This window comes from Engystomops pustulosus, chromosome 7, assembly GCF_040894005.1.
Source record: "Engystomops pustulosus chromosome 7, aEngPut4.maternal, whole genome shotgun sequence".
Taxonomy (NCBI): Eukaryota; Metazoa; Chordata; class Amphibia; order Anura; family Leptodactylidae; genus Engystomops; species Engystomops pustulosus.
The window spans coordinates 62316307-62331685 of record NC_092417.1 but is presented as its reverse complement, the minus strand read 5'-3'; the positions used below and the strand labels follow the sequence as shown (position 1 = coordinate 62331685).

The window sequence follows — 15379 nt, the reverse complement described above, 5'->3', positions numbered from 1 at the left end:
AGAGATGGGATAAAGAGCTGCTTCATTCACAGCCAGGACACAGATCTATTCATCTACATAGAGATTGTGGAATATTTGCTAAACTGAACATACCACATACATGATTTAAGAATTTCTCTGTACATTTAGTATGGTTTAGTGTCAAGATAATGATGCAATTGCTGCATAATTCTGTGTATGAAATGTTTTTCAGCTGCTGACATAAATATTACTGGCGGAGCTGATGCCCGATCATGTTTTCAAACCCAGTATTAAAGTGACATAGAATGTAACAAATTGTACCTGACATAGTAATTAGCTTACTGGTGTTGCCACGCAGTAAAGCGAGGAGCCGGAATGGGGAAGGTAATTGTGTGTATAAAATCAGATGAGATTGCAGTCAACTTGAAATTACAATAACATCGTAGAGTGGAACGCCTTGGTGTTAAATTAAAAGAACAATGAAGTTTAAGTTATTCAGAGGCAATAATTCACTGCTCAAGGGATCTTCCCATAGTCCAATGCATATCCCACAACTGACCAACTATATACCCAGCTTTACCTAAAACCTGCATGAGAAATTATTTTTTAACATAGTCAATCCATTGCTCTATCCAAATAAACTAACCTGTTTCTATATCTGTTAAATGCAGGAAAGCATCAAACCCTCCAGTGAGGATTTTTCTGCCACACTTTGACCACTGTGCATCACGTACGGCAGCCCGATGGCATGAGATTGTGCAAAGACATTTACCAGAGTCCACTGCATCCCACACCTGGAAAACATAGGAAAAGAAATTCAGCAAAAAACATAAAAAACATCAGTGAACATTCGTGAAATTATGGTTATGCTTTATATTCCATGACCTAGGATACCTCATGGGGTGCCAAAACCACCCCTGGAAGTGGTGCAGATGATGAAAGACTTTAAAAGGCAACTCCAGTCACAATTGAATTACAAGCATATTCAACCTCTGTCAAACCAAAGTTTGGGGTTACTTCAAAATGTCCTTATTTTTTAAAGAAAAGCACATTTTCTTTCAATAAAGCTAACATTAAATGAATTATAAATACACTCTATACATTGTTAATGTGGTAATTGACTATTCTAGATGCAAACATCTGGTTTCTAATGCAATATCCACATAGGTCTATATAGGCCCACTTCCAACACACACCACTCCAGTGGTTTAATGGTAACTTGTGTTTGCCAACTGTGTAAGAAGGCTAATGGATGTTTTGAAAATCCTTGTTCAAGTATGCTAGCAGAGCTAAAAACAGTTTGGCTAATTAGAGAAGCTATAAAACTGACCTTCCTTTGAGCTGGTTGTCAATCTGGAGCATCATAGTCTATTCTTGTTCTAAGAAATGAAGGCCATTTCATGCAGCAAATTGCCAAGATACTGAAGATTTCCTACAACAGTGTGCACTATTCCCTTCAGGGGAGAGCACAAACGGGCTCTAACCAGAGTAGAAAGAGAAGGGGGAGGCCCCGCTGCACGACTAACCAACAAGACAAGTACATTAGAGTCTCTAATAAACTTTATTAAATAGTAACCGCCAAATGCCAGTGTCAACCTCTACAGTGAAGAGGCGACTCCAGGATGGCCATCAGGGGAGAATAGCAAAGAAAAAGCCATATCTGAGACTGGCTAATAAAAGGAAAAAATTAATATGGGCAGAAGAACACAGACATTTGGCAGAGGAAAATTTGAAAAAAGTGTTATGGACAGATGAATCTAAGTTGAGGGTGTTTGGGTCACACAGGGTTACACACTACAGCATTCGTTGCTATCCCTTGAGAGACCCCTCAGAGTCCTTGTTTCCTTAGAATACCGTATTGCTACACATCACTGCCTTCCTAAGCAACCAGCAGATAAAAATGAAGCTGAAAGAGTAATTTGCACGTCCCTCCTACTGCCTCTATTTTCAATTTTTTTTCTACTCTTTCCCTTTCTTAGTTAGTCTTAACGTCTTTGATGTGTATAACAGTGCCACAATTTTGTTTGCCAAGACAGTGTCAAAACTTGTTATATACCGTATGTTATTGAAAAAATAAATACAAGAGAAAACTATAGTACTGCTCTCTATGTGCAAAAAAATTTATAATATTATTCCATATGCATTGAACATACATAATCTAATAATACCATCTAACATAATTCTGTCCCTTGCATAAAGACTAAACAAACTACAATACAGCACCCTTACAGTAACAGTAACCCTTATTAACTCCTTTAATACAGCACCCTATGTATAATAATAGAATTCCTATAAAACAGCACCCTATGTACAAGAACAGAACTCCTATAATACAGCACCCTATGTACAATACTAGAACTCCTATAATACAGCACCATAGAACTCCTATAATACAGCACCCTATATACAATACTAGAACTCCTATAATATGGCACCCTATGTACAATAATAGAACTCCTATAATACAGCACCATAGAACTCCTATAAAACAGCACCCTATGTAGAAATAATAATAGAACTCCTATAATATGGCACCCTATGTAGAATAATAGAACTCCTATAATACAGCAAACTATGTACAAGAACAGAACTCCTATAATATGGCACCTTATAGACAAGAATACAACTATGATCATACTGCTCCAATGTACAAGAATATAACTACTATATATATATATACACTATTCTACTGCCCCATATACAAGAATACTACTCCACAAAAATGCATCTAATGTATATAAGGTAGCTGCAATATTACAGAATATAACATGTACAATAGGTACATATGTCTGACTGCCCCTATGGATAATATGGAGTTAGTGATGTGGTGGTAGAGTGATATAGAAGGACTATATTGTGAGCTGAACATGGGATTTTTGTGCTCCCATTATATGAAGGGTGCGGGCTAGTGGAGCTGTAAGCGATCTTGCGTGACATAAATAATGTAAACACTTATTTTGTTTCTTCAGCTGTGTGAAGTACAGCGTGTTCTGCAAGACAATAAAAATCCTTAACAGACTCAAATTAAATTATAAGGCGCTCGGCTCGGAGGGGACGCTGCTCGAATATCAACGCTCCGTCTCCAGCTTCCTCCGCGCAGAGAAATAAAGCACAGGGCCTGACACACAGATCCGTGACAGCTTGACAGTTTTGTGAACTATTTTTACTCCACATCAAAACTAAATGAAACCCAGAAGGATTCCACAAATTGCCGTCTCTTCTGAAGACTTGTAGCAGCAGGTGATGGATCCTTTGTACATATGGAATCAAATCCAACCAAGGCATTATGGACAGCACAATCCAGGACACGGCGCTCCACTTTTGCAGTTCATTTGTTAGTTCAAATCTTCTTAAAATGTCAGGAAACTTTCTAATTTTCTTGTATGATGTTGATGTAGTCTTATAATCCATGCACAACCAACGCTGCATTCGAAGGTCCCCTGTAGTTTTTATGTACATTTCAAGCCTGGGGACTTAAAAGGTAAATCTGTCCTTTACCCAATCACAAAGAAACTAAGCGTGGAAATGTCACAATTCCCGGAGAACAGTGACATTTTCCACCCCTTCCACCTCCTTCACGCCAAGTTTACTATAGTTAAAGGGAACCTGTCACAAACAGAGATCATGGCAGGTTTCCATAAAGCCATAGTAACTTACTTACACTCTTCTTTTAGCTAAAAGTTGTTTCCCTCGTATTCCCATAAAATCAACTTTATAATCTTGCCTGGTATCCAGTGATAACAAGAGCAAGTTAAGGGGAGGTGGCCCCCTGAGGCTGATTCTAGCTGCTTCAACCCATGCCATATCAGCATTCAGCAATAATGTCAGGTGACCAGGATGTTTAAGGTCTCCAAGCCTCCCTCATAACATTAACAAACTGTACCCCATGCATGTATCTAATAACATGAAATCACAGCAGCCTCCATGGACGTGTGCTGTGATTTCATGTTATCAAATACATGCATGGGGTACAATTTGTTAATGTTATGAGGGAGGCTTAAGGACCTTAGAGGGATTTAAGAAAAACTATTTTTAGCTAAAAGAAGGTTGTCAATTAATTAATAGGGCTCTATGGAAACCTGCCAATAGCTTTATTTGTGAGAAATGTGGTGACATGTTCGCTTTAAACTATAGTCTGTGCCATTTTCCTTGCGCAAGATTTTAGAGCAATTCTATGCCAGGCAGGACCAAAGCCTCTTAGTATATAAGGTGAATTGCCTGTCAGCAGGGTGAGAATCACGAGTGCAACACAATGTACCAAATCATGATAAATTTGCCTCATTATTTTGGGAAGACAATTAGCATTTTGAGTCAATGAGTATTTTGCAGTACTGTGGCTTTCACTGTGAGGGTATCAGTACCAACAAGTCAACTAGGCCACCACCAAGCTTCAAATGTTTACAAGCAATGGTGGGAAAAAAGGTTGGTTGGATATAAGTTGTTCTGGAAGAGAAAAGTTTAGGCATATTTCAGAGTAGTACACCAACATGGGGAGAGAAAAAGAACTGGACATCCACACATCACACAATAATCTACTGCCGCTAGGCTAATTATATAACGAACTCGAGGTTCTTAGTTACATTTTGATCAAATTGTGTAAGCCCACCAACCACTTCACGGTGACCTCTTTATGGTGGGTCCCTACGCTATTATGTGCGGAATCACACGGCGTCCACCACCGCTGCAGCACAGCGCCGGCAGGGACCAAGACCCGGTTGTCCCTCAGCACCCATACTGGCAGGCATAGCCCCCATGGCTCTGGGCCCCGGGCTCCCACCAGCACCACACCACAGTAGCGGCGGACGCCATGCAATACCGCACCATGTGAAAAGGAAAAAAGGCTCACCATGTGTTTTTCCTGGTACCAGGACTCCGTCGCATTCGACCCAGGTGTTTTTAAATTAGCAGGAGACTGCATATAGGGGCCGCCTATTTCCTCTCAGCTAGTGGCTGAGACCACATGGAACAGTGAGTATTCAACACCTGTCCACCAGGGGCGGACTGGGCGGTGGGCCGGTCGGTCCTGGGCCGGTGTGGGGCCGGTGCAGAGCTCGTCCGGGGCCGCTCCGCACTCCCTCCCTTCAACTTTTCATCTAATCTATAGTACCTGCATCGTACGATGCAGGTACTATAGATTAGTACACAGACGCAGCGCAGCACTGCTGCTTCTGCGTCTGTGTATACACTCAGTGGAGGAGCGCTGACACCTACCAGATGTCAGCCTGCCTCCATGTAGCTCCGCGGCTTGATGTGAGAGGCGCGGAGCAGTGACGTCACTATCCCGCGCCTCTACACCAAGCTGCTGAAGACCGGGGACGAGACGAACCTGCGCCATAGAGGTGAGTATTATGGTGTTTTTTTTTTGTTTAAATTATAGAATTGGGACATTAAATCTTTATCTGGGGCGGAGGGGAGGGGACATTATTCTTTATCTGGGGCTGGCGGGGGCATAAATTATATGTCTGGGGCAGGGGGGGGACATTATTCTTTATCTGGGGCTGGCAGGGGGCATAAATTATATGTCTGGGGTGGGGGGGCATTATTCTATATCTGGGGCATGCAAGGGACATTGATTATATGTCTGGGGGGGGGCATTATTCTATATCTGGGGCATGCAAGGGGCATTGATTATATGTCTGGGGGGGGGCATTATTATATATCTGGGGCATGCAAGGGGCATTGATTATATGTCTGGGGCGAGCGAGGGGGGGCCTTATTCTATTTCTGGGGCTGGCAGGGGGCATTGATTATATGTCTGGGGGGGGGCATTATTCTATATCTGGGGCTAGCAAGGGGCATTGATTATATGTCTGGTGGGGGGGGCATTCTATATTTGGGGCTGTCAGGGGGCATTAATTCTATGTCTGGAGCGGGCTGGGTCCATTAATTCTTTTTCTGGGGCCGACTGGGGCCATTAATTCTATTTCTGGGGTAGGCTGGGGCCATTAATTCTATGTCTGGGGTAGGCTGGGGCCATTAATTCTATGTCTGGGGTAGGCTGGGGCCATTAATTCTATGTCTGGGGTAGGCTGGGTCCATTAATTCTTTTTCTGGGGCCGACTGGGGCCATTAATTCTATTTCTGGGGTAGGCTGGGGCCATTCATTTTATGTCTGGGGCAGGCTGGGGGCATTCATTTTATGTCTGGGGCAGGCTGGGGGCATTCATTTTATGACTGGGGAAGGCAGGGGCCATTATTATTACGCCTGGGTCATAGTAGGAGCTCTATCAATACTGGGGTGGGGGGGTTAAGGGGGTTAAAGGAGAGAAAGAAGAAATAAAATATCCTACACTATTACAGTATGTTACATTATGGGGCACTATTTGTGTGGTGCTAATATTTCAGGGGGCTCTATTACAGTATTTAGGGCACAGTATTAGTGGTAGCAGAAGAAGGGACAATGGGAAAGTGCAGAACATAAGACGTCTGTGTGGTAAACTCTGCAGGAATGCTGTGTACCTGGAGGAAGAGACAAGGTGATGGTGGAACTATTGGAGAAGAGGAACGAGTACAATCCAGGGATACGTCACCTCATGTCACTGGATGCAATAGGTGAGGATCTCATGTGTTTTTTGTAGCTGTAAATTATAAATACTGATTTTTTTCATGTTCGCTTCTGTTTATATGTGTAGTATTATAGTAGTTCTATTCTTGTACATAGGGGGCAGTATTATAGTAGTTATATTCCTGTACATAGGGGCAGTATTATAGTAGTTCTATTCTTGTACATAGGGGGCAGTATTATAGTAGTTATATTATTGTTCATAGGGGGCAGTATTATAGTAGTTATATTCCTGTACATAGGGGGCAGTATTATAGTAGTTATATTCTTGTACATAGGGGGCATTATTATAGTAGTTATATTCTTGTACATAGGGGGCATTATTATAGTAGTTATATTCTTGTACATAGGGGGCAGTATTATAGTAGTTATATTCTTGTACATAGGGGGGCAGTATTATAGTAGTTATATTCTTGTACATAGGAGCAGTATTATAGTAGTTCTATTCTTGTACATAGGGGGCAGTATTATAGTAGTTATATTCTTGTACATAGGGGTAGTATTATAGTAGTTATATTCTTGTACATAGGGGTAGTATTATATTAGTTATATTCTTGTACATAGGGGGCAGTATTATAGTAGTTATATTCTTGTACATAGAGGGCAGTATTATAGTAGTTATATTCTTGTACATAGGGGTAGTATTATAGTAGTTCTATTCTTGTACATAGGGGGCAGTATTATAGTAGTTATATTCTTGTACATAGGGGTAGTATTATAGTAGTTCTATTCTTGTACATAGGGGGCAGTATTACAGTAGTTATATTCTTGTACATGGGTGGCAGTATTATAGTAGTTATATTCTTGTATATAGGAGGCAGTATTATAGTAGTTATATTCTTGTACATAGGGGGCAGTATTATAGTAGTTATATTCTTGTACATAGGGGGCAGTATTATAGTAGTTATATTCTTGTACATGGGTGGCAGTATTATAGTAGTTATATTCTTGTATATAGGAGGCAGTATTATAGTAGTTATATTCTTGTACATAGGGGGCAGTATTACAGTAGGTAAATTCCTGTACATAGGGACAGTATTATAGTAGTTATATTCCTGTACATAGGGGGCAGTATTATAGTAGTTATATTCTTGTACACAGGAGGCAGTATTATAGTAGTTGTATTCTTGTAAATAGGGAGCAGTATTATAGTAGTTATATTCTTGTACATAGGGGCAGTATTATAGTAGTTATATTCTTGTACATAGGGGCAGTATTATAGTAGTTATATTCTTGTACATAGGGAGCAGTATTATAGTAGTTATAGTCTTGTACATAGGAGGCAGTATTATAGTAATTGGCTTGTATATGGGAGAAGGTATTGTAGTAGTTTTATTTTGTATATAGAAGGCAGGATTGAATGTATTATTCGAAATGTGTTATTGTAGCAATATTCTTGTACATAGGAGGCAGTATCAATATATCCTTTCTCTGAATTGTACATGTATGGCACAGGGGAAAGGTATTTAAGGCTTATCGGGTCGTGTGTTTGCATCATTTACTGATCGACAGGTCACATTCTTTGCACATTAAATTCACTTAATGCAAAACAAGAACATCTTTTCCAGTAATGCCATCTACCAACAATTTGTCTTTTATAACCCCATCCACATTATCTGACCACACCCACTTGTTTTGACTCCGCCCATAAAATGGGGCCACTTTCATAGTTTTTCCAGGGCCATTTTAAATTCCCAGTCCGCCCCTGCTGTCCACACATGGTGAGCCTTTTTTCCTGTTCACATGGTGCGGTATTGCATGGCGTCCAACGCTTCTGTGGTGCGATACCGGTGGGAGCCCGGGGATGGGGGCTATGCCTGCCAGTATGGGTGCTGGGGGGCAACCGAGTCTTGGTCCCTGCCGGTGCTGTGCTGCAGCGGTGGTGGACGCCATGTGATGCCGCACATAATAGCGTAGGGACCCACCATAAAGAGGTCCCCGTGAAGTGGTTGGTGGGCTTACACAATTTTATCAAAATGTAACTAAGTACCTCGAGTTCGTTATATAATGTAGCCTAGCAGCAGTAGATCATTGTGTGATGTGTGGATGTGCGGTCCAGTTCTTTTATATATTATATTGGTTATATTTCAGTAAAATTGTCCCTTTCAACCAATGGGTTGGTGATTTCTCTAGTCCCCAACATTCCCAAGAATTAAAGCTGTTATGGCACCCAATACTTAAGTAAAGTTCTCTACTGTCAGAAGGGTGGGCCCTGAGCTGGAGAAGACTGAATAGGATGCTCCAATCTGTTAGAAAGGAGTCAGCATTTATGGTATGTAAAATTATAGGGCGAGAGAAAAAATTCCAACTGAAAAACATGGAATGGAGCTAGTGAAAGGTTCCCTTTAAGACCATATATATTTCTACACAGCACAAAATCTGAACTGAAAATTATATTCCAAAAATATTGGATTTTATATTTGCTGAACATAAATATGGAGTTTCCCTTTAAATATAGCAATAAAAGTAGGAATAAAAATTACTTTTCTGAAAAACCTAGACAAATTAGTGTGCCACTAATAAAAGTAAGACTCCTTGCAGAACTTTAATTGGAAAAGGTATATGTCACTAGTGAAATAGGATTCTACCCAGGAAATAAATATGCCAATATCGACATCTATTCATGAATGAGAACTTGCAGAAGGTTGCTTGTCATAAAATAGTGGTTATTAAATTCAAAGGCACTTTGTCTCTTTCGTTTTCCTGTGAAGGTCACATATTGGAAAAAAGAACATTGTTATCCAGCGCTTACCGTATTTACTTGTGTATAAGCCAAGTTTTTCAGCACAACTATGTGCTGAAAAACCCCACCTTGGCTTATACACGGATCTACAGAAATAAAAAAACTTACATACTCACCTTACGGCGCCCGGATGCTCGGCGCGGCTCCCTGATACTCCCCGCGGCTCTTCTTCTTTCTTCTCTCTACTGTATTAGCCGGCAGAGGCAGGCCATGCGTTGTGCCGGCCGGCAGAGCATATGGATGCACCTTTCTTCTACAGCAGAGAGAAGAAAGAAGAGGAGCCACGGTGACGGGAGCAGCAGGGAGCCATGCCAAGCATCAGGGACCACCGGAAGGTGAGTATGCAATTGTATTTTTATGTTCTGGGCAAACTGGGGGCTGGCTGGCTATACACTACACTGGGCTGGCTTTTAAAGAGTGGTGGATGTATACTACTGGGGGCTGGCATGCAGTATACTACAGGTGGCTGGCAGGCTATATACTAAGGGGGGCTGCCTGGCTTTATGCTAAAGGCGGCTGGCTATATACTAAGGGGGGCTGCCTTGCTTTATGCTAAAGGCGGCCGGCTATATACTACAGGGGACTGGTTGACTATATTCTACTGGGGGCTGTCTGGCTATATACTACTGGGGGCTTGCTGGCTATACACTGGGAGGCTGTGACCAATGCATTTCCCACAATCGACTAATAAAAAAAAGTTCAAGGAAAAGGAATGTTGGGATCTTTTTTTTATATGCAAAAATGTACACCACTAGCTTTACTGAAATGCACACTGGATATTTTCAAAAAATAAGGTGTGAACATAACCTAAAGCCTAATAATAGCCTCTAATGACCTCTGTTAAGCATGGGGTCAGACAGTAAGTGCTCTCCTTATGGAGAGATTGCCAATTAAGGCCACCTTAAAGGCATGTGGAAACTTAAAGCCATAGATCAGTGATGGCGAACCTTTTAGAGACCAAGTGCCCAAACTACAACCCAAATCCACCTATTTATCACTAAGTGCCAATATGGCAACTTATTGCTCCCTGCTCTGTTGTAACTTACAATCGTATCAGTGTTCTGAGGAAACCAATACAGTATATAAAAGGAGGACTAAATTAAGGTCCCCAAAACCGGAAGAATTTTTTTGCCTGGAGAAGTAACTAAAATGATAATTCTGATCTGTCCACACCTTTTCACTACTCCTGTAGTCCCAGGCAGCGCTTTTGCTTAATAATAGCATTGAGCGTGACAAGTCCTGGGCTGCCACAGAGTACAAGTAGATACATTGAGTCTTCTTTGCTGATGGCCTGGGTGCCCAGAAAGAGGGCTCTGAGTGCCACCTCCGGCACCCGTGCCATAGGTTCACCACCACTGCCATAGATGCTCCACTAGGGAATTCTGGGAAGTATGCAAAAACGTTTTCCAAGGTGTTAAATGGAAAATAATGCCTCCTTTTAAGCATGTACATTATTCAGCAGGAGGGAAAGACATAGCTTGCTGCGTCTTTCCATTCTGCGTTTCCCACTAAATGAATCAGCATCGGCTTACGTGGCATCGGTCCAGCCAGACTAATCTGATCGGCTTCTATGAGGAGGTAAGTTCCAGACTGGACCTGGAGAAGGCTGTGGATGTTTTCTATCTGGACTTTCCAAAGTATTTGATACAGTGGCACACAAAAATTTGGTACATGAAATGACTGCTGTCACAACATAGTTATAGTTAGTATTTCTCTATTGATGCACATGTTGCATGGTACAAGACATTGTTTGTGCATATTATGCTGTTGTAAAGTGATGAATAAGGCCCAATGCACATGAAACGTGTAGAGAACGTATTAAAATGGCCGTATATACACAACCGGCATACGGCCCCATGCATTCCAATGGGCAATACAGCCATCCATGTACATGGCTGTACTGTACACCATATCGTACCGTGAGCAGGACATATAAAAATATAGAGCATGTCCTATTTTCCACTGTATTTCCATTCTGTACAGCCCATAGAAGTCAATGGGATTGTATAAAATACAAGCTTTATATGTACTGAATATAGTTGTGCACCATATGATGCGGTATGTATACATGCAGTACCCAGAACCAGTGAAAGGCGCATTCTATCAACCAGCCAATAGTCAGCTATCCATCATCTGCCAGCCCACCGTATTTTATATGGATACAGTACTTATACAGCGACATATGTCCCATATTTACATGCAGTATACAGCCATATATACAGAACAGACCATACGGTTGTGTGCATGAGGCCTAAGTCTACCACAACGTATCATGATATTGCTAGGTACTAAATGAATTTAGCCCACTTTCTAAGGCCCAGTTCACATCTCTGTTAGGTCTTCAATTATTTGCATCAGTTATTATGAGCCCAGATCCAGAATTATTTGCATCAGTTATTATGAGCCCAGATCCAGGAGTGGTTGAACAAGTTTTTCCATTATACCTTACCGTTCTATAGTCGCTAGAAAGACTTGCACCTGTATTCTGGTTCTGGCTCACACAATAACTGATGCAAATAATTGAAGACCTAACAGAGATGTGAACTGGGCTCTTACATGAAGGAGTTACGTCAGACAAGTCAATTTTTTAATGGACACAGGATTCCATGGACTTTCCTGTTGACTTAAAAAATGCTCATCATCTGACACCTTTATGTCACAGAAAGAGATAATGGCCATCATCGTGAGCTCCATGGCTGGAGTCCATCCAAATATCCGGCTACAGATCTGTTCTATTCTCGTGCCTTTTCTGATCCAGTAATTACCGACATATGAACAGCCGACTCACAGGACCAGTTCTATCACCTCCTACGGGGAACATTAAGATATAAATCTCTTACATGGCTCAAGCATTCAATGAGTTAGAAACTCTCCTGGGCACAGGAGAGATAATGAAAAATGAAGAGCTGACCCATGCTTAAAGGTATCCTACAAAAGATCTATCCGCTGATAATGCCTCTCACACTGTGCAGCAAAGTTATGTACAGCATAAAACTGGAATACCTCGGGGTGCTAAATGGAAACTGGCAATTGCAAAATTAGTTAATTAAAAAATCAGTGGTACAGAACGTGTAGTACCGCACATAATAGGCAGTATTAAAATCAGTCATACTTCTGCGCACAGTGTACCTACAGGGCAGCATAGTCTTGTACATTACAGTCCTCATATCCCTATGCACAAGAGGTAGTATTATAGTAGTCATATAGAGTGCAGTATTACAATAATTATATTCTTGTACAAAGGGGTCGGTTATATAACAAATATATTTCTTCTATACAATTGGCAGTATTCCAGTAGTTACCATATATTCTTGTACAAAGGAGGCAGTATTATAGTAATTATATTTCTTAAATGCAATTGGCGGTATTACAGCAGTTATATAATTGTACATACGGGGTTAGTGTTGAAGTAATTACCGTATAATTCTTGTGCTGTAAATAAAAAGCGGTAATAGAGTTATATTCTTCAACGAAAGATAAATTATTGTACATAGAAAGTAGTATTAGAGTACTCTATTTTTGAATATCAGTTTTACTCTTGTAGATAAGGGACGATATTAAAGTTGTTATGATTTTGAACATAAGAGGCAGTAATATTTGTATAATGTATTTTCATGTACATAGGAAGCACGTCAATGGAAGTTATTGAGATGAATGTGAAAAGTGTAAATTGGGTGTCCAGTTAAAAGACAGCTGTTTGGTGTTCAATGTCCTTAAAAACCCTACCTGAACCCTACCTAAATTTTCTGTTATTTTAGCAACCCATTGAGCATGGTTTGTGAACATTTGACATTGGGTGTGATGTCCGATCCCGACAGTAGAAAAGAATCGGACAGTAGGGGGAATTGGACCTGCTACGAGTGCTTTTGGCTCAGGCAGTTGGTTCATACACAGGGCAGTAGAAACGACAGACGTGTGTGAGCCCATAGTAAGACATAGGCACATGTGTTAGCCATGGAATGACTAGAACACATAAAAAATTAACGCTTGTGTGCAGGAGACCAAAGGAGTACACATATGTGATCTTGAGGTCTATAGAAGAAACTGTAGATAGGGCTTCTTTTTACTCAATGACTGACATAGAAAGACACAATGGGGCACATTTACAGTATTTACCTGTCCGGAGGGGTTCACCAAAAGTGCATTGTCCGACGAGAATGCACAGTGCCGCAATTCACTAAGATTGTGCGCCTGATATCCTGCATGTGTCGCTTCCCTGCTCAGGTCTGCCATAGTTCACCATCTTCTTCCTGGTGCATGTAAGTGCATTGTCTTGTGACACAATTTAAATGCTAAATCCCATGGTTTGTCCGAATCCATCGGATCATCCGACGGCCCGCCCCTCGATTTGTTTCGCATGAAAGCCGTTGCGATTGTGACACAATCCCCTTTTAAATCCCTATCCCTGGAAAGTCGGAAAAACCAGACGGAAATGCGCCCGCTGGGACCCTTAGTAAATAAGCTCCAATGTGTCTAAAATAAAGGTCTGAGTAGAAAAGAAAGATAAAAAGTTAAGTCCAGTGCTCAGTCTGAATCAGTCGGATCGTCTGACGCCCCCCCCCCCCCCCATTTCTGTTGCATGAAAGCCAGCGCAGCTGCACTACGATCCCCCAAAAATCCCCAACTAAAGTGCAGCCACGGACCCTTAGTAAATAAACCCAAATATTTAGCAATCTTCAGCTTCTCCCAGCAACAATTAAAAAAAAAACACAATCCAAAGTAACAGGAAAATATGATGTTTTTGTACCCAGCAATCCTGACTTGGCAGCTGTGGGTTATGTCACTACTCTTAATATCAATGGAGCGGTTATATACTCTGTAATGACCATTTACTCTTTCACTGTAAATTACTACATAGCAGAAATGGGTCGGAAAACAATCCAACAATCCTGTCAGTGAAAGCTTGTAAGTGACTGTTCTCTGTAATACAAAAAATAGCTGCTATTTACCTGGCAAGCTGAGATCTAAAGGGCAGTAGACAGCTCCAAAAACAACTGGGAAATATGGAAGCGTAACTATTATTTTGTGCCCTAGTCTCTAATGAAAGCGATAAATCCTCTTATCACTAATGTAGCTACCAGGCAGAGATACATTTGTAGACTCATCTATGAAGTATACAAACACAAGGGCATCACCTTTTCACCCCATATAGGAAAAGAATGTAGACCGCTGTCTCAAAATGAAGGGGTTACTGTAGTCTCTGCTCTGCTATCATTAGATTCGGCACCAGAGGGGACTTGATCCATCATTCGTAGAGATGAGCGGATCCGAACTTCAAGTTCGGGTGCAGAGTTTGTCCCGTGTGATGTAAACTGACGCCCCTAGCTACTAGCCATGGCTGTGATTGGCTGGGGTTTTACACATGGTAGTGGGACCTTATGCTCCCTCAGGCATCAAGGCTTCCGTAGAACTCCTACAATATATCCTGGTTTACAGGGCCGACACCAGCTTTCAGTAGGCTCCTGGGCGACAGAGCCTCAGTGGGCTCCTTTGCAGTGAGCTTAAGTGCCCCCATTAAAAATTTAGAAACTAAAACAGTCTCCTATTCCCTAAAATGTTACCTACTTTATCATACCATATACAGCCCCCCCTCACCCTCCTTGGATTCATGTTATACAACCTCCTCAGCAGGCACTGCCAGGTTGCTGTGGACTGAGATTCATCCATGTGGTCACCCCCAGCAGCTCAGGACCCCAACTCTTGCCTGGGCACACCGGGTGCTGGCACCAGCCCTTCTGGTATAGCTATACACATTTGAACAAGACAGAAAGTAGCACCAAACACCAATCCACACTGTAGCTATAGATGTATGAGTAAAAAAAAAATTTTATTTTTCACTTTTCACAAATATTCCCGGGATATTCATCCAATTAAAAGGTATACCTTAGTGCAAACACTTGAAGTATAACGGTTAAAATAAAAATAATATATTATACATAGAAATATACACACTCTTTAAGACCTCAGGCTGGGCTAAAAAAGAGGCAGAAATGGCACTAATAGGGCCCGAGTGCACATTTCTGCCTTTTAAAAATAAAATATAGACTACAAAAATGTGGTCCGTGGATACTATGATTGTTTTGAGTCCTTGTAATATTTTATTCTTTATTTTT

The 15379-nt window shown here is 41.3% G+C and overlaps 1 protein-coding gene across 1 annotated transcript in view; it reads right to left on the bottom strand.

Moving 5' to 3' along the window:
* The window catches only part of WDR25 (WD repeat domain 25), a 98548-nt gene that overhangs the window by 35270 nt on the left and 47899 nt on the right, over nucleotides 1-15379 (bottom strand). Inside the window, exon 3 of the mRNA XM_072116185.1 lies at nucleotides 608-755. Coding sequence (XP_071972286.1) covers nucleotides 608-755 — 148 coding nt within the window. The remainder of the gene's footprint in view (nucleotides 1-607; nucleotides 756-15379) is intronic.